This window comes from Hippoglossus hippoglossus, chromosome 3 (assembly GCF_009819705.1).
Source record: "Hippoglossus hippoglossus isolate fHipHip1 chromosome 3, fHipHip1.pri, whole genome shotgun sequence".
NCBI lineage: Eukaryota > Metazoa > Chordata > Actinopteri > Pleuronectiformes > Pleuronectidae > Hippoglossus > Hippoglossus hippoglossus.
In genome coordinates, this window is record NC_047153.1 from 20906708 (window position 1) to 20926982 (window position 20275).

The 20275-nt window shown below is 40.4% G+C and overlaps 1 protein-coding gene across 5 annotated transcripts in view; it reads left to right on the forward strand.

Annotated features, from left to right (window-relative positions):
- LOC117756388 (protein unc-13 homolog C-like) overlaps window positions 1-20275 on the forward strand; it is a 103348-nt gene that overhangs the window by 59539 nt on the left and 23534 nt on the right. For all 5 annotated transcript variants that reach the window (XM_034576875.1, XM_034576892.1, XM_034576884.1 and 2 more), the window contains 6 exons: window positions 1336-1469; window positions 3797-3882; window positions 16143-16269; window positions 17632-17728; window positions 19358-19501; window positions 19739-19816. In XM_034576875.1, coding sequence (XP_034432766.1) covers window positions 1336-1469; window positions 3797-3882; window positions 16143-16269; window positions 17632-17728; window positions 19358-19501; window positions 19739-19816 — 666 coding nt within the window. The remainder of the gene's footprint in view (window positions 1-1335; window positions 1470-3796; window positions 3883-16142; window positions 16270-17631; window positions 17729-19357; window positions 19502-19738; window positions 19817-20275) is intronic.

Here is a 20275-nt window from a genome sequence, read left to right on the forward strand (position 1 = left end):
TCCACCATGTTACGAGAAACCATGATCTTGTGCTCACTTGATGCAGTTCCTTCTTGTCACATTATACTTTCAACCGTATGTTATGACCAACCCAGTCTCTCAAAACTGCAGAAAATGGCCTCATCTTGTCAGATACACTGCATTTCTTGTGACAGCTTCACAATAAAAGCCACTTTTCATTGTTAGCTAGCAGCAGTAGGAAATGTTCAGTCTGCATAAGCAATATGTCAGCTGCACAGTAAACAGCAAGACTAAAATCAATGACATAAAACTGTTCACACTAATACTGAGTTACAAAAGTGTACCACAGACTCCTCATGCATGTGAAGGTGAATCCTGCAGAGGGATGGCCGACTCCACCTCTAACAGAGATGACTGCTATATTTGGCAACCACAGAAAATAAAAACATTAAAACGCTGTTAGTGAGAAAATGCTCAGCCTACCTGGTATTTAACTGGGAATTCTTGGAGATAATAATGTTTAAAATCTAGTTGTGGGTGAAGTCTGCATGCCTGATTTGAATATTACATTTCCTTATCTTCACACTGTGAAAATCCGCCACAAGTGGAACCTCCCCCTACCTTTTTAGTTCAATTTGAGGTTGTACTATGTAGCATTCAACACCAGGGCAACACAGTGGTGCAGTGATAAGCAGTAGAAATCCCATGTGCAGGTACTCTGACGTCCTCCCACAGTCCAAAGACATGTAGCTCTGGTAATTATAATCTGTGTGGGCGTGTCTGTGGCTTCAGACAGACAGACAGACCTGCACCTTTTTATACATCCATGACCCAAACAGCCAGCCGAGCAGAGAGATGGACACAGCAATGTAAACCGATCACCACATTTTTACAGCTTTCCACGCTTATACTCTTTGTGCTGTTATTGGCTGACTGCACACCCAAAGGTCACAGCCCAGAGACGTCCTGAGCACAGCAAAGAAAGACAAACATATGAGATCACCGTCAGAGGGCAGGGTCCCTGCGGAAAAACGCACTGCCGCACACATCTAGTAGGTCATGAGAGATGATTTAGTGAAATTACTTTTGTCTTTCTTTTTAAGGAAAGTCGTCCATAATAAACTTTTATGTGAACTGCAAGTGCAGTAAAAAATTGCACTTATGCGTCATAAGAATCTTCAAAGCAATAAATAACGTTCAAATGCACTTATGAGTCTGTTTGTGCAACATCCATCTTTGGCTTTCTCTTTCTTATCCCAGACAACTTTTCATTTTTTCCTTTCTCAAAAACTCTAACAACTAAAACAGACGTCTCACCCTCAACACACTCACGCTGTCTTCTAACTCTCACCTTCTTAATTTCCTCCCCCACAGAGCCGGAAGCAGGACATTCCCCGAGAGGAGCAGGGTCCATCGATAAAGAACCTGGACTTCTGGCCAAAACTCATCACTCTCATGGTGTCTGTTATCGACGAGGACCGGACGGCCTACACCCCAGTCATAAACCAGTATGTTCCTCTTTACTCAACTATACATGCTGTTTACTAAGAAATCGATTAAATACATAAAACTGCACCCAACGGGTTGTTATGCCAATTTTTATGGTAAAATGATTTCCTTACTCATACATAGTTGAACATTGTTTGAACTTAAAAATATTTTGATCTAACTTTAATTTGTAATTGTATACACTGTTTAAATTGTTTAAAGCTATACAAAATTATCTGAAATCCCATTGATAATGATAAAGGCTGTTTTCACTTTGAAGCTTTATTTTATATGATTCGTGGTAGAGATCTTGTTATTATTTGTTCAGATTGTTTGTGTTTTGAAATTAAAAATAGTAGATAACAAGCTGATTGTAAGTATTGACTCTACTAAATCCTCATGTTGATTCAACATTTATTTAAGTTTTTATTTATGTACTCAATGTTTATGTGGTTGTCAATGCATTTATTCATTTAATTAGCCTATTTTTTAAGGTCAATTTGGGCTTTATTATTCAACAAAAGTGATTAGATAGATAAGGGAGAGAAATCCTTAAATAAGCACATCATATCAATTCAATTTGAAATCATTTTGTTGTTTTGTTTTTTGGAGAATTTAAGGGGGAAACAAATGAGCTCCTATTCATTTGAAAATATTTCATTTGTTGTAGACACATGAGGAGTTCCGTGTTGTGCATGAGAATTGTGAGGCAGCCAGAGCATCACATCACTTTGTGTGCTGAGCCTGAGTATGAATGGATGAAAGGGGAACTCGGTGTAGCTGAATTACATAACAGATGAGAGATTTGTCTGAGAAAAAAGAAACGGGGACAGGGGGCTGGTTGTAATGTCGAGCTGAGAAAGGTGCAAAGCATTTGAGTTTGTGTCCTTCAGATGATTTAGTTAATAAAATCAAATAAATTATACAACGTAGAGAAAATGCAGCTCGCCTTAGAAGAAATAAAATGAAGCATATTTTTCTTTCCGCCTCACTCGTTGCACACACACATCCTCTCACACTTTCGCATTCCCTCCTTGTTTTTCTTTTCTTCCTTCTCTTGCTGATTTATGATGCTTATTAAGACTTGTTTATGCCCTGAGCTCCCTCTCCTACACTGTCTAATGATAGATTTGCAATATTCATGTCCATTTCCTCCACGTTCCCTTGTCCAGAGTGACAGAAACTTTGATGCTTTTCCACGATAAACCTACGATTTGAATTGGTGCCTTTTCAAATAACGGGAGCTGCTGCCAGAGAGAAAAACATGTTAGTCTATTGCTCTGTAATGCGAATGGTTACATAGGAATCTAGCCTGGAGATTTTCAAGGCAATAGACTGATCAACAGAATTTATTATTTAAATGGGAATGTAAAATTGGATGCTGCTGTTGTTTTTAAAAGTGTAGAGGATAAGAAGCTTTAGAGATTATTTCCAGAAATACTGCAGATTGTAAACCGCAAAACATCATTTATTTCATTCAATTTAAATATATTTTAAACCGTCTACATGGCACGCACGGCAGCTGCAGATGTTACATTGATTTTTTGCTATGAAGGGTTTTGATTGTCTGCATGTGGGCGTGCGAGACTGAGGACGAACGGAGGTGGAGAGATTCCGATTCTTAACTATTGGTCTGGGAGACCTTTTCTTTCCTCCAGGATTCACTGGGAGCATAAATCCACCCTCTGGTCTCAGTGTTTGTTCCCTTGCTCCTCATAATAATGCATCACAGTTGGGGGTTGGTTGAGGAAAGTGTTTGTGTGTACAGTACGTGTGTGTGTGTGTGCAAACTCGGGCACTGGTTTCTGCGGGAGGGTCCTCCCTGAGCAGATGATTACTGCCTCAATATATGTCGGCAGACAAACGTGTTCGTTGTTGGAAAATGAGGCGGTCGCCGGCAGAAGTAAAACATTTCCAGATAGATTGAACTTTCTCAGCACAGGGTCAAGTCATCCATAAATGTCCTCCCATCACTGTCTGAAGACACAGATAATTAAAACATTGACATCTCGCATTCAAGCTTTGACTGAAAATCCATAGGCATTCAAAATAGCAGATTACTTACCAAATAGGTTGCCACCCTCTGTCTCCTTCCTTCACTGTTTCATTTCCTCCTGCACCGTTTCTCATCTTTAAGCCAGGTCCCCCATTCCACCCCAATTCAGCCAGGTTCGGGAAATGACGGGTGGGATTATTAGATTATGAGATTCACGAAGCATGTCTTCTCGCACATCTGTTAAATCGTTTGTTAGGATATTTCTGGCCTGGGCCGAGCCATCAGACCACCCAGTCGAGCGTATCATTGTACAGAAATGAGTCTGATTGGAATCCCTTTCAATTCCACCAGGTTTCCACAGGAGATGAGCGTGGGCAAGATCAGCGCCGAGATCACGTGGAACCTCTTCGCCCAGGATATGAAGTATGCAATGGAAGGTCAGTGATGCAGCCGGTCAAACGCCCGTATCTCCTGCATGAGGGTGTGTTGTGAATGAGAGCTGAATATAAATGATATATTGGTTGATTTATTGATTAATTGATTGAATGATTGATGACACAGGAATAATGGTCATCCCTTTACAAGAAGGTGTACTATATTCTAATCTGATGCTCTCTCCCTCCAATGCAACATCACTGGGGCACGTTGGACGTGTGTGTGTGTGCGTTGTACCTCTGTGTGTCTGAGCCCTGTTTATCGGCCGGTGTCACAGTGTCCTTTATCGGCTGCGTCTGACTGTGGTCAGCTCCGAGATTACACTTTCCTGATTTCACTCTATCAATCACGATAGAGAAACTCTTACGTTTTCTTGTTCCTCTCCTTCAAGATAAACAATTCACAAGTCAATGGCACAATAAGAAACAGGTGTTGCTTAGGTTTGTGTGTTTATGTGTACATGTGTGCGTTTCTGTATTTTGGTACCCTTGTATTGCAAGTTTCTTTTACCAATTATTATGAAAATCACTGTTGTGTCTCTTATATAAACACATGACTAATTTGCAGCATTTTAAAACATGGCCATCAGTATGTAATGGTCCTCGTGGACTTACATATAATATAGTGTAAATGTAAAATGCAATTTACAGAAAAAAATCTTTTGGAAAAAAGGCATGGAAAAGAAAACATGGCACCTTATGGAGGGAGGGACCTACAATCTGTTGTCTAACATGGACCTAAATAGTCAATACCTCCACTACCACTAAATACTTGTGTGTAAATCAGCATAGCAGTGTTGCCTGATCAAATAGAATACATGTCCAAAGTGTAAGTTACATTAAGTGGTAGTGAATCTTCAATAGATTAAAATAGATTTTGTCAACACAAGGCAGTCTAGTTTTTTTCCAAAGACGGCAGAGACTTGCAGTGATCAAGCAGTAAATCCCCGATCTGCTCTTCTAGCACATTGAATGTGGGTTTTGACTTCAGTCCCCACCCCCTCTTACTCAATCTCACCTCCGAAAAGGCAGAACAAGCCTTCAGAAGGTTATTGAACTATGCTTCTCTAGGTTGGAGGCTCCGGGATCAAACCCCACAGGATAACAGGATATATGGCCGGGAGGTGCAATGCACAAGGGGATTAATGCTACTGGGGTTGTGGATGAATGTTAAAATGGCTGTGTGTGTGTGTTTGTGTGCATGTGTGTGCACGCATGCGTGTGTGTGTATAGGTGTACTGCAAGGGAGAACCCGGGGTTATGATTTTGTTTGAATTTTTGCTATGAACTTTTACTCATCATTATGTGTCTAAACAGCCGTGAGGCAGAAATCATGCATGACATCATGACATCATGACATTCATACACTATTCTCAAGTTTACCAAATTCAAGTGAAAAAGGTAGGATGTAAGAAAACATGGAAACCAATACGATTAATAATACAATTTTTTGAGTAAAGGTCCCATATCTTGCAAAATATTGTTACTCCTGTCCACAATGAGCCATTAGCACTGCTCAGTAATCCAGGACATTCAAAGCTTAATCAGGGGAAGAACTCGATTAGTTCATATTAAAAGTGAGAATTAAGTTGAAGGAACAAAAATCGCTTTTAAAGTTTTTTTTTTCTTTTAAGGAAAACCCCCCCCAATGTGAAAACGCACAGTTTGAAAATGTTAAATTTATAAAATCTGAATTCCTTGAATCTCAAACCTTAGATCATGGGATGAAATGACGTGAGAGCAGAGGGGAGTAGCAAACACAGAAATAAATAACTAAGCTCATCACAAACTCTTGCAAGGCAGGGACATTGACTAAAAGCCACTGCGGCAGTTCTTGGATACAGGCTTTCCTTGGCCTCCACGACTTGTGTTGTCACAGACAATTCTTCGCTGAATCTCATCCATGTGCTTGGTCATTATTTCCTGACCTGCTGCCTCCCAGGTGGGATCCATGATAGGTTTATCTCTCAGGGGCATATAGGGCACCGGTGGCGGAGCTGCAGTGTCCCTAGGGTGAAGAAGATTACCATTCCCAACACAATTTGGGAAATCAGATCAAATATTTCCAACCACATTTTCCACATTATGTTACGCTCTTATCTATTAATCTCCACACTATAGCATTTCAACTACTGCAATCTTTTTCATATGAATCTTTCCTCGTCCCATGTTGATCCTGTGAACCACATCCATGTTGAATGATGGGTGTGAGATTCACCACTTTAATGATGACAGAAGAGCTGGAGGTGGTGCTGCAAGAGAAGCTGTGTAATCTGCCTGAGGTCAGAGATGGAAATGTTTTATTCCACTGTGAGTGAGAGAAAAGGCAGAGCTTATTGGTGTGGTCCATTTTATTTATAAAGCAACAGGTCAGAGCAGGAGTTATCTCAGGGCACATTTCATATAGAGCAGCTCTAGACCACACACTGTAATATTATTGGTGATTTATCCTCATTTGCCGGGAACATTTCCACTGCTCTCCCCATACCAAATCATCTTGAGTTGCTATGGTAACCAGGTGCCAAGTGGAGACACTGCAAGCTCCCGCATCTTGATAAACTCACCGGGTGCATATACAGAGCGTATAGATTCTGTGCCTGCAATATGATTTAATGTGCGATAGTGTATAATGTGATCTGCTTTTGGCCAGAGATATCTACAGAATGCATATTGAGTATTAAACATAAAAAAATGGGCCCATGCATCAGATTTTAAAGAGACAGGTGTAGATTCCTAGGTGTGGATTTGCATTTCTGCAGTGAGGTAATGAGTAACCTTAAAGTAGCATGTGTGGATTATGTGAGCTGAGATTTAAAGGAAATCATTATTCCAGATCTTTTTTTTCCCCCTTTACAATTCAATTTGTGTGATTTTTTTACATTCAACACATTCTAGTAAAACGAATAGCGATGTCTTTGTGGTGTATTTACTGAAAACTAATGAAGCAGCAGTCAAAGCTATCAGCAGCCTCTGCCTGACACTGGTGGTGTTATCGCGTTATTCTCAGACTCTCCCTGCTTTCGGTCATAAATAGGATAATGTGCTACTTGTAACCTCATTGCCTTGCTGTGCCCTAAAGGGAGACACATTTAAAAAATTGAATCTTCCAATGTGTGTGTGACATCTTTCCACTATGTTTTAATACAAACCAGGGCATTTTGCACAAAATCCTATTTAGTGGCATCTTCAAAAATAAGTTGGAAGTAACCCAGAAATCTGGTTTGAGAAAATGGAATGAGCAAACTGTTGCTGACTTCTCTGATAATAAAGTGAATACCCCGAAATGCGTTTAAAGCCAGAGTTGGAAAGTTGTGTTATCTTTACTTTGAGCGTTGAGCGTCAGCTGCAACATATAAGTATCTTCATGTCTCGTGCACCATGTGTGAAAGAGCAGATTAAAATGGTAATTTCCCACTGGCAATGAAAATAGCATAAATGAAATAATTTAGCAACAAGTTACGGGTAAAAGTCATTTAAATTCAGTTTTTCTACGACAGGCAACTCAGCTAAACTTAAACAGAACTACACTCCGCCACAGCAGATTTATTATTCTCAAGGCTTCTTTGCTGTTTAGCTAAACAGAGTAGTTTCATTTTAGTACAGTAAGATAATTTGTCTTTGCACTGTATACACGCAGTAAATCAAGAGACAGAGAGAGGAACTGTGGCTCTGTGTTTGTAGGTGTGTATATCTGAATCAGGCTGGTAGCTGCTTTGTTGAGTTTGACAGCTCATAAACCACATAATGCTGTGGTGCAAACATAAATCAAAATAATGTGCTTTACTAGATAGATTGTAAAACAACATGAAAAACAGAGGGGGTGAGTAGAAACTTTGAGACTTTCCTCCTCTTGTAAAAGACAAAAAGAAGACCCCAGACCCCCCATGTGTGAATCACCTATAACAGTTTATTATGAGCTGTGGTCACGTTCTGCTCTCAGGCGACCTCTGGCAGCCGCAGTCGTCAGGAGGGAGTCAGGTGATGGGAAGTCCACATTGCCAGAAGGTTGGTTTGGATGAATGGGTCAACGAAAACCAGGACTGTCACAGATGAGAGCAGTTTCTCACCCTATATATTATCAGATATTAACCCGGACCACATCTTTCTTTTCTTCGTCGCAGTTCTTTAAGAAAAAGTCATTGCTCTTCATCGCCTATCAGCTCCAACACGATCCGCTAAGTTACACTCACTCTTCTGAAGTAAACAGAGACATCAGAGAATTTGTAAATAAGCGGACCAGAAACCGGAAGACACTCAACACCAGCATAGAAACTCCAGAGTCACCAGAGTCTCGACGGTGTCATTGCAGCGCGAGTCACACACACCTACGCACAACTATGAATGCTCAGCCCTGGGCGTAGGCTACATGCAGAAGCTACGTGTGTACCTACAACATAGCTCTGACGCAGAAACATGAAGTGGCCTTTACCATGCCACATGTCCTGGGGGGGGTGCAGCCTTGCACTGGAGTATATGGGTGTGTGTGTTAATACATTGCATGTGCAGCCTCTCATTGAGCTTTACCTGATAACTGAAATCTCGTAATTTTCCTTCATGCCACTGTTCTGTTTTATGTTCATAGTCTTTCCTTTTTTTATGTATGACTTTAAGGCTACATAGCCACTGTTGTTTTTTGTATGCTCAAATATTTTTTTAAAGGAGCATGAGATTTATTGGTCTATTTTCGTTTTTTGCCGTGGTATCAAATTGGGTATTGAGAATCGTGGAAATTTCATTGTATCGGTATCGACTCCTAAAGTTTTGCTTTCATGACATCCCTAATTAGTATGTATGTGCACGTGTGCGTGTGTGTGTGTATGTGTGTGTGTGTTGAGATGATCTTTAGCAAAGGCAGCGGAAAAGTGCACAAATGGCAACTATACACGTGTACAGCATACATACATTACAAATGTGACCCTGCCACATTTGTAATGTATGTATGCTGCACATACATGAATCGTATGTTGACTTTCCATCACATGTGCGTTTACTGTCTGTGCTTATACACAGTGAATAATAATGAGGCTGTAGATGGAAGGAGTTTCTCAGTTTTCCGGGTCCAGGTTGTGCTTGTGTTCAGAGTGACCTGGTTACATAAGGAGGCACAGAGAAGTGGCAGGGCGGCTGACAGAGACACCCTGAAGGAGGCGGGCTAGAATGGCCTGCTTTGTTGGTCTGTTAACTCCATTCATGTGTGTGTGTGTGTGTGTGTGCCCATTTATGCAACTACACATTTGTGCAAGTAAGTAAGAAAGAATGAATGAGAATAAAAGAGGAATTTGTTTGTGTGTGTGTGCGTGTATGTGTGTGCGTGTGCGTGAGCGTGTATGCGCATTACTTAATGAAGTCTTTGATGCATCCTCTGCTTCCTGCTCTGAGGCCTTCGGTGCCTGTGCTGGTGCAGAAATGGATGCTGCTAATTTTAGCATCTCTGTGTGGATCTCTAAATGTGTGAGATAGAGAGACACAGAAGGAGGGAGGGAGGGAGGGAGGACACAAAAAGAGAAGACGGAGAAAAGGAGGAGGATGTAAGAGAGAGTGAATGAAGATGGCTGAAGCTGAACTCACTTACTCATTCACCCTTTCACTGTTACCTACAATGGAACCCTGGTTGTAAGATCAGGTTTCACATAATAATTATCAAATACAATAATTATCACCATTTTCTTTGTTCCAATTATAATTTTACTTTGTTTTGGCAACAAACAATCCCTGATCAATTGGAGAAAAACGAATGTAACTTAGATACAGTACACGCTGTATATGCAATGTATAGCTGTTTAACGGCCGTGGTCTCTGGAGCATGTCATTAAAGATCCAGTGCTCCAGCAGCCCATTAACTCATCTTCAGTCTGTTAGAACAGCTTCACTCCGCAGAATATTTTAATTGAATTTCAATTAATTTACCTCAGCAGTGGGAGTTTTGTTTTTCCACTGAAAGATGCTGTTTATGGGACTGAGGCATGGCTATAGGTTCTGTGTTGCACTGCGATTTTTAACAAGCTCCAACTGTTCGTCTCTAATGCCTCTCTTCAGATTTTTCAGCGTGGCACTTTGCACTTATCTCTGATCTCTCTGCTCCTCAGCTAACAACTCCTGGCTTTTACACTGATGGAATCTATAGAGCATTGGGGTCCTGGTCAAGCTTTGTAGGTGGTGCATTCAATTCCTACACAGATCTCATAAATCCTTAATCTATTCTCTCCATCTTTCAATGCAGAGATCCATCTTCAGGGTCCAATAAGTCCCTGTTCTTCAGGAATTTCACACATAATGTGTTACTCTAGTGTATTAAATATAGAAAAATATGATATTAAATGAATTTATAAACTGATGAACATATATTATAGTGATATAGAGTGAACAAGAATGGACTCTTATTAGTGAGTCACTAATATGGGTATATCCTAATGCTTAATGTGTAGTTAGTGTCTCAGTGGGCTGTGGTGTTATAGCAGAGCTGTGTCAGTAGGTCCTGTGTTACAGCTTAGGAAGCCCTCTGACAGAACTGGGTCGTGAGCCAAGATGAAGGACTTATGTCGCAGAGGAAACCATACAGACGTCGGCTGATACCATTCTGATCCTCCGAGTCTTCTGCTTCAAACAAATCTGTCCAACCACGCGCTCCTATAGATATGTTTACCAAATGGAGGATGGAAAAGCTGTGGTGAACTGCCGCACTTCATCATCATATCCATGGCATTTAAATCAATGAAGCAGCGAGTGAGTTTTGTCTGTCCCTGTGGGCTGAGTCAGAGAGGATGACATCCCCACCAGGGACCTGGAGCCTACTCCTCCCTCTGGACAGCCCACACTGTTTACCACCAGCGGGGCACAAAGGCACACACAAGCACACACATGCATACACACACATGAGGGCCCTATCTTAACCGCCTGATTGCAACGCTTCATTATGTGCCTGCTGACAATCAGAGCACACTCGGGCACACTTTTAATATGTTTTGGTAACGTATGTGCACGGACTCATTGGAATTTGAATAGGATAAGCATGGTGATTAATCATAGTCTTTTCAGCTAGTTACATTATCTATGAAACAGCTCTGCCAATCACGGTAGCCTGTAATCAAAGTGTCTCTCCAAATGTAGAGGAGAGAGCAGACTGGCCTCTCCACACATCCTGTTGTTGGCCAGGAGGTAGAGAGTGGTGCTGTGCAAATGAACACTGCCACAATGCATTTGCATGATTGTATACACACAAAATATCCATGAAAGCTAATTTATGCTGACTTTTTCAAACAATGTAACCATCTTTGCCCACATGCTTTCATGTGGTAAGTATGTTGTTACGCTGCCTGTGCCCAGCCTGTAGTTTCTTACCAACTCGCAAAACCTCCACTCCAAGATTCTGCCGTGTCCTATGGTCTTGACCTGTTAGCTACACCGCACCCCAGGATTTGTCTGCTTTGTCCATATCCGTAAGCTTTCAGATGACGTGCACAAATACGGACGAAATGAATGCAAAAACAGGGGGTTCTGTCCGTTTCCGTATGCGCATCCAACGCTGAGTATAAATGAGCCTTTATCTGCGTTGGAAGACTGGCAGAGTTAAATACATTTTTAAAAAGATGTTAAAACCAGGGATTTAGAGTGCATCCAGAATCTGGCACCCACAGTACATCTGTAGTTTGCAACACTTGCATCAGGAAGGGGGGTTACTGCAAGTCAGCCTTGTGATGGTCCCACAATCCCTCTTTCCAGCCAGAGACAGATGCAACGCATATCAGACCTGCCACCCCAGATGAATTAATAGGACGGTCTTCATAGTCTACACACAGTCATGATGACTGATGCTGTGAATCATGAATTCGTAATGTGCATTTTGCAGGTTTTGCCTGTCCGCCGGTTTTGCTACAATCACAACAACTTGCATTTCTTTTATGTGAGGAATCTTTTATTAATTCCACATTTTAACATTAAATTACACTTGGGCATTAGGTCCAGTTTTACCAAAAAATCATTTGCAGTCAAGTGTTGTTGTGTTATTGTTGTCCCTCTTGTCAAACCTTTGCATCAGTCACAGTGTGCGGGCTGCACACATGTCATATAAATAGACAACGCAGATTTCAAGGTCAGTAAAATAACAGATTGTAGTGCTGCTTGCTCCGGTCTTTGTGACACCTTAAAAATAGCACAGATTCAAGCATACACAGTACACACCCATGCCCAGAATGTGAAAGGCTTTTTTTATCTTCACGTGTCATTTACCTGTGACACCACAGCGAGGACTCAAGAGGATATATTTGCATAAAAAGCATGAATAAATATGAACTGACTGACTTCACAAAATGAGAGATTGTCCATTTGAGAAAATCTGAGACCTAGGCTTTTTAAAATAATTACTGTCATTGGAGGGAAATTCATCAATGAATGATAAATTAATCATATCGAGGTTCCACAGCCTGTAATTAACTTTGAGGAAGCTGTGAATGTTTAATAAAAAATAACACAAGTGTCCGTCACCTAGAAAATTAAAAGACGAGTCTGTATTTGGATAGTCACGACATGTGTATTATTGCAAGGTTTTTAAAACGCTGCTTCCTGCAGCCTCGTTTCTCTCTGACTCTCTGCTCTATTCGAACAATCACATTGGGCCCAGTGAGTGGAAAATTATTTCCTTTTGCTTCCATTCAGAGCGTGCAAAGAAGCGCACTCTGTCCCTCTGTGCTTCTGATTTCTAGAGAGAGGATATGAGCTTTGTGATTTCTAAACTGAAGAGTTTTTCAAAGACGAAAGCTTTCAGGAGGACTGTGCGCTCTGTTAACCTCTGGCACATATCCCTGTCTTCTCACTACGGATTCTGAATGAGACATTTTATTCGGCAATATTTGGGAGAACCATTTTGTTCAGTAAATGTTGATTTAAGACGACAGCGACTACACCTCATCAATGCATAGGGATGAAAAAGCAAGCAATTGTCTTGGGCTCTAAGCTGAGATAGGCCCCCGAGAGCGGCTGATTAGGTTAGCCCACAGAAATTAAATTGTACAATCGCCTATGTACAGGAGACTGCAACGACACCATAGTCAGGAAAATGAAGATGCTTGGTGGTTTGAACCACCCTTGACAGTGTATGAATGCTGTGCAATTGAAAAAGGGCTGTGTAGAGAAGAGCTGTGTGTGTGAATGGGTTAATGCAACTTGTACTGCAAAGTTCTTTGAGTTGTCGATAACACTGTGAAAGCGCTATATGAGTACAGTCCAAATAACATTTACAATTTACCAATGCCTGGGGTTCACAAAGTCCCTCTTGTGATCCTCGTGCTTTTTGGGGAAAATATGAGTCTTGTACAATCTCTGTATGAATAAAAGACTAACTTCAGTGTATCTTCTCCTTTCTAAGGATTAAAATATTGAATTTCACATTTGAACAAATACAGGTAAATAATGCATGTTAATAATACATATGGAATATGGAATTGAGACGAGCGTTGGGTAGCAGGCGTTGCACTATTCATTGGGGTAAGCTCTCAGGGTCTTATCAGGATTAAGGCACGACAGCTAAGGTGCAACGTGTTGGAATTAAACATTTCTTTGACGTTCTTTGGATGTGTCTTCCATCTGCAAGAGAATATGTTTGTGTATTTGTGATTTACTATTTAGAAACACACCTGATGCAAAAGGAATCTCTCACGCTTCTTTCATTTCCCTGCTTCTTCTGCTCTTTGTGGTTACCTCTTAAGAGCTCAATTTTGTCTGTCACAGTGCACACAAGCCAATAAAATAAAATTTGTTTCCGATTATCATTTTATGATCAGATGCAGTTTGCTCGCTCCCCATAAATAATCTGTTGAAAACTGCAACACCTGCTAAACCAAAACATGCATATATGCACTTTACTATCAAAAATAAGATTACATGGCTAATGTGTGTAGTGAATAAAAAGCCCCCAAAAAAGTGTAGTTATAGATTTTTTGTGTTTTCATGATGCTAATGTTGTAACACTAGATATGGACTGTAGGACATCCAACCAGGATTCTCTTACTGTTGTATGAACGTCTTTCATTTGACCCATGTGTCGTATTTCAAACCCGCCACCTCCATTGAATAATGCATTTGAATAAAAAACATATTTTTTTTCCCAAACTAGATATTCTTCTTCACAACCAGATAGCACAATTGTACAATTTATAAATAGTTTTGTTGTTGAGTCATATTCCATGTGACAAGTAAATTGATCTTCACCTGTGAAATCAGTAAAGTTTCCCCTTGTCCTTGTTCCTGAAGAACAAGTTGTGTGTCTGTGGCTCATAACAAAACTTGTAGAAAGATCCTTGTAAAAGAAAAAAGAACTGACTGTTGTTAAGAGGTGACTTGCTGTCAAAGTCAGACACACTGCTCATCCGACCACACACCGTACGTGTCACACAAACAAATACTGTAGCAAATACGGCCTTAAACTCAGCCTTTCCTTGTTCATTTCTTACTGTGTAGTCTCTTTCGTTTGCATTGTTCTCTCTCTCACTTGTCTGTGATATATATTCTGCCATATCTGTGCTGCAATGATGTTTTACCCTACTTTTATTTCAATGACAGAACAAATGCCTCCATGATCGTCCATACTTCCAAAATATTTCCTTATCTCTTCTCTCTCTCATTCTTCCTATTGTCATTGATGCATCTGCACAAATATAGTACAAAAACAATTCAGTTTAGCCAGCATTGCAGTAGCAGAATTGTTTTCTTCTTATTGCTCTTTCTCCCTTGTTTTTCCCTCTGTAACCTCATATTCCTCCCACTGTTTTTGCTTCGTTGGTTTTGTTTCTTTTCCCTCATCTCTCCTTTCTTCCCTCCCTCTCTTGCACCATCACCATCCATTTTTCCTCCGGGGGATCCCATAGAAATGTTTAATTGTTTTGAAATGTCTACAGTGAGCTTGACTGAATGACTCAGCAGCCATGTCAGCCGACATGAAAGTCTTAATCCATCGCGGCTTCAGTTTGTTCGCAGTCATTCAATGGCTTCCTTCCTTTTGAAGAGAGCTGGAGGCTTTTGGAAGCTGGGATTTTGTCTCATTCTTTGATAGCTTCACACTATATATAAGTCTGTTGAGATGTCAGATTTAAAGCGACCACAGCTACCTTGGTCCATTTTATGCACATCAACACATTTGCACTTTGCTCTCTGTGTGTTTCTACACTTGTGCCATGTACAATTTTTTGCAGGGAAGATTTTCAAAAAAGAAACGCATGCAACAAATTGATTACTTTATATATCAAATGTTTGATGCTGCAGTTTTGACTTACAAGTTACTGTAACCGTCTTTTCTCAGTGTGTAAGGTGCTCCAGCTCTCCTGGACAGTGGGTAACAAACGGGCTACAACTTCTCTTTATGCACAGCTCTTTATTCTTCTTCTTTGGTCCACACCAACACGGCAACAGTTTCCCAACTCAACTCTCTCCGTGTTAACAGTCAGCTCTCTTTTTTTCTCCTGTTGCACGAGGCTCTGTCACATTCATACCTGTCCCCCTCTAAACGATGTGGGAACTAATTAATCTGTGGCAAAGGTACATGCAGCTGCAACGTAAATAATACAATAATAATTAAAGTGCTATAAATGATAATAAAATAATGATGTATTTAAAGTAAACTTAACTCTGCCAGTGCACAATAATGCTGTGGAATTATTCCTATTGAAATATATAGTTCCCGAGTACTCTACACAGCTCAATAAGAATATAATTCATTACATCCATAATTATCACTCATATTGTTTTCATTATAACAACTAGTCAGTCAGAGCTGAAACCTGGTGGTACACAACTGTTCCTGGTCTCTCTCTCCCCTCTACCCCATCTCTCTCTCTTCTCTCCCCTCTTTTCCACCCATCTCCCCTCTCCTCCCCATTTTTCTCTGCTCACCCCAACTGTTCAAGGCAGATGGCCGCCCACATTGAGTCTGGTTCTGCTAGAGGTGTCTTCCAGTTAATGAGGGAGTTTTTTCTCTCACCAGTCATCCAAGTGCTTTGTCATTGTCTGAACTGTTGGGTTATCATTTTTAAGGTCTAGACCTTGCATGTAAAGTGCCTTGAGATAATGCATATTATAATTTGGCACTTTAAAAATAATATTGAATTTAATTGAAATATAATGTGTACTATAACTGCGATTACATTACTATGCTGTTTGGTATGTCCAGTGACACTGATGTTTGAGACTCGTTATGGTTTATAAGAATCGTGTTGTTAATGGATGCTTTACATGCTAACATCTGTGTTTCTTGTTTTGTTTTTTTTTCATTACAGAGCATGATAAGCATCGCCTATGCAAAAGTACGGAATATATGAATCTTCACTTCAAAGTCAAATGGTTCCATAATGAGTACGTCCGCGAACTGCCGGCTTTCAAGGGTGTTCCTCCTGAGTATTCTCTGTACGTGTCTTCTCATTTTCACACAAAATGTATTCACATGTATTTTTAGTATGTACAAAAGATACACTGTAACGGGAATCAACGGGAATATATATAAAACATGAACGGGTTGCTTGTAACACCGCAGTTAACTAATAAGGCAAAAGGAATCTAAGAGATAAAGATTTTCTTAATCAGAACTGAGAATTTTGATGCAAAGAAAAAGTTAAATGATAAATAGCTTCATTATAAAATTATATTTCCCTTTGAATAAATTAACAGACAGATCTGGTTGATAGATACATGTTTATTGGCCACTTCTGCCACTAATTATTGCTCATCCTCACCAATCAAACTTAAAATACTTATGTCTCGCAAGTTATATTTATCATAATGTTTATTTATTTAAATAATATTTGCTGTCAATGAGTTAAAAATACAAAAGTAGTGGCTCAAAGATAGATCTCTGTGGGACTCCAAATGAGACTGTTTTGTAGCTCGAGTTAATATTTCATTGCTACTTGCAAGCCCTCAGGAGAAAGATCTTTTAATGGTCAGGGATTTAAATGTGAAGAGGCCTCACCTCAGTTCCTGTTGGAGCCTGAATCGGCACAATTGTTATGTGCGCGGAAAACACACCGATCATAAACTGCTTTTCATTAGCGAACAAATTTATATAGTGAATTCATAAGCACGTATTGCAAAACAAATAACTGGAATATAAATGTGTAATGCAAGCAGCGAACGCAACTCTCTCTCTCTCCCATCCTGTCAGTTTATCAGAGTAATGGCTCGCCCTCCCCATCTCCAACACTGTCACTCAAACACCATCTCTAGCAGGATTGATTTTTCCAGAGGCATACACATCATACAAAGACACACACACACACACACACACAGTCTGCCTCTCGTTTTCTGCCGCCACACCCACCCGATTTATTGGCCTGCCCTCCCGTAGCAGATGCCCTTACCGTAAGTACAAAGCAGTTTTAGGGGACATCCATTGCTCTGAGGACAAGCTCAGGCACTATATTAAACAAAGAAATGGCAAAGTGAAACAGACAGAACAGCATTACAATTCCACTAACAAATGTACTTCCTTAGCCACATAATCCGGCCCAGCCTGTCCTTTGCTGTCCTCTGTCTGGGCCTTGCAGTCCAAACTGTCCACAAACTGAAACCTGATATCAATGCTCAAAAGAAGTGCAGCCTTGGCAAAAATCACATTTCCCTTAAAACGCAATAGTTCCTCAATAAATTTTGAATAACCAAAAGGCCCTGGTCTCTGATGTGTTCTCATGCAGTAAACTCTCACTGATGTTGTACTGCAGACGGATGAAATGTGATTTGACCCCACGATGATAGAAGGCTTTTCTTTTTTAGGTGGTTCGAGCCATTTGTCATTCAGTGGCTTGATGAGAACGAGGATGTCGCCATGGATTTCTTAAACGGAGCACTGGAGAGGGACAAGAAAGACGGAGTGAGTACAGCATTAAATTATTTCTCAATGTGTAGCTTTATATTTAACCAACACAGCCACTTAAGGCTGCTCTCTTAGTCACTCCCTCCAAAGACTGGGTTTACCAGAGTAAATGGAGTGGGGGTTAAAAAAAACTTCTCTCACAGTGACATCACAAGACCAGAAAACATTTATGAAGGAAGCAAAACATGATGCTCTGAGGAATATTATGCAATGTGGCACAGAAATGATGGCAAGTTATTGGTGCACCTTTGCACATTTCTTTGCATTTGTGTTCATTTTCAACAGCATTAGTGACACACTTTTGATATTTTAATTTGAATAGTAAAAAGCTATATTTATTTACACATTTGTACACACATGTTAGCTGTACTATAAAGCCAATCAATACCCATAAAGGAAACTTCACAGGTGTAACAAAGTTTTCTAGACTTGGCAAAAGATACGTTAAAGCTCCTACAAGGAACATTTCAATTTCGTAGATTTTGGCGCCTCTGTGGACATAAGCGGTAGTGTTTTCACTGACACCTGTCGGGAAAACCTTGGTCCAGACAGCATGAGCATTTGTTTCGGAAGAAGTGAAAAAGAGACACACATGTAGCGAGTTCAGGACACACACCAAGAAAACACCACAACACTGCAGCTCTCTTTAGATTGTTTTTGCTGTCATGATATAACATGAAACAACAACTGTATCAGTTTACATCCTCTTCTCATACCTCTGTCTCTCTCAGCTCCAATTGCAACTGAGAGCGATTACTGGGTTCACGTACCAAAGCACAACATGGGGAGGGGGTTAAAATTCAAAATACTGAACATATTCATATATAAATAAAGATACATAAAATATGAACCCATTTGTCAGTAAAAACTATTGTAACTGATTTCACAATGCCATTGAGTAGACTAGCATTGAGTATGGAATATCAAACCACACCATCACAGCTGTTTGCAGGATGCATAGCTATGAGGTAATGTATTGTGTATCTCCTTCTGATCTCATCCATCTTGTTCGTAAGAGACCTCGAGTTGGTGAGGAACAGACTCGAGAGCGCTGTTCTGTATGGGTTAGCCTTTAGCCTTGGCTTTTATCCTAGCGCGTAGCCTGGCTCGCTTCCCACGTTTCCCATGTTTCCCACGTTTCCTCTCCCTCCGCCTAAACATAGGATTTTCCAGCCTGACTGCCGCAAATGACATCACGGGCAATCCGTCCTGACCACAGATATAGAGAATAGTTTATAGAAAAAGCCAATTTTCTTCCTGATTGTCTTAAGTTGCTAAGTTGGCAGCAATATTCAAATAAGATTGTTTCATAACCAGTTAATAACTCCTTGTAGGGGCTTTAATGTGAACAGTTATGTGTAAATCAAGGATTCACTCATTAACTATAAATGGTTGACAGTACATCACCATGCTACAGAAACTGTGATGTAGTCCCAGAGTAATTGAAACATTTATGAAATGTCCTCTCCAACGTTACACCATGATCAAGGGCTTAAAGGTCTTGAGATCTGAGACAACAGAAACATCTGTCTTTCTCTCTTGTCTTTCCCCTCTTTCTCCCCAACCCTTCACCCTTCTCTTCCTTCTCACGCCCGCCGTCTCTAATACTGTTCCTTCTTTCCACAGTTCCAGCAAACCTCAGACCACGCCCTCTTTTCTTGTTCGGTGGTGGATGTGTTTACTCAACTAAACCAGAGTTTTGAGATAATCAAGAAGTTGGAGTGTCCGAACCCACAGGCTCTGGCTCACTTCATGTGCCGCTTTGCAAAGGTCAGCATCTTTGGAAAAGCCCCCCACTGAGCCCTGAATACTCCTGCTGGGAGTAATAACACCCACTTTAAGAGTTTGACATTAATCTAACGAGACTCTTTGGTATATTAATTCCATTTGAAATCATCTTGATATTATCTCGTGACTGCTTTAAGTTTTTCAAGTTCAGGTCCGGACATTCAATAAAAGAAGAGCTGACAAGCTGTTATTATAAAACTGTTTTCTCGCTCCCTACAGACTATCAACAAAGTTCTTCTGCAGTATGCTGCAATCATATCCAAGGACTTTCCATTACATCTGAGTAAGGAGAATGTGGTAAGTGCCCACTCAAAGTCTGCAAATGTAAAGAACAAAGTGTTTTGTTTTTTTTTAAATACAGATGTGTTAAGTCTGATGATGGTGTTTCCATGATAACCGTTGGTACCAGTTGGCATGGAGACCATGTGGGAAAATGTTTAAGTAGACAGTCAGGCTTCTCTAAACTGAGCCCTGTCCTGATTTTAGCAATACTCTTAACTTAGAGCTGCAATTATTCATTTTACAGCCCGTAGCTGATGAGGAAAAGCCATTGGTATTTTCTGGGCTCTCTGACAATTGTTTAATGTGACGGCTGACCAAACCCAGAGCCTTGTGGGCGGCATAATTATCCACATTGGTCTTTAAAGTTGCAGTAAGAGGTAACACGTTTCTTTTACAGCATTGACAGTCTCATTACAGTTGTCCCAGAGAAAATGTGAATTGATCCTTTTAGAGACAGGACTGAAGATGATAACT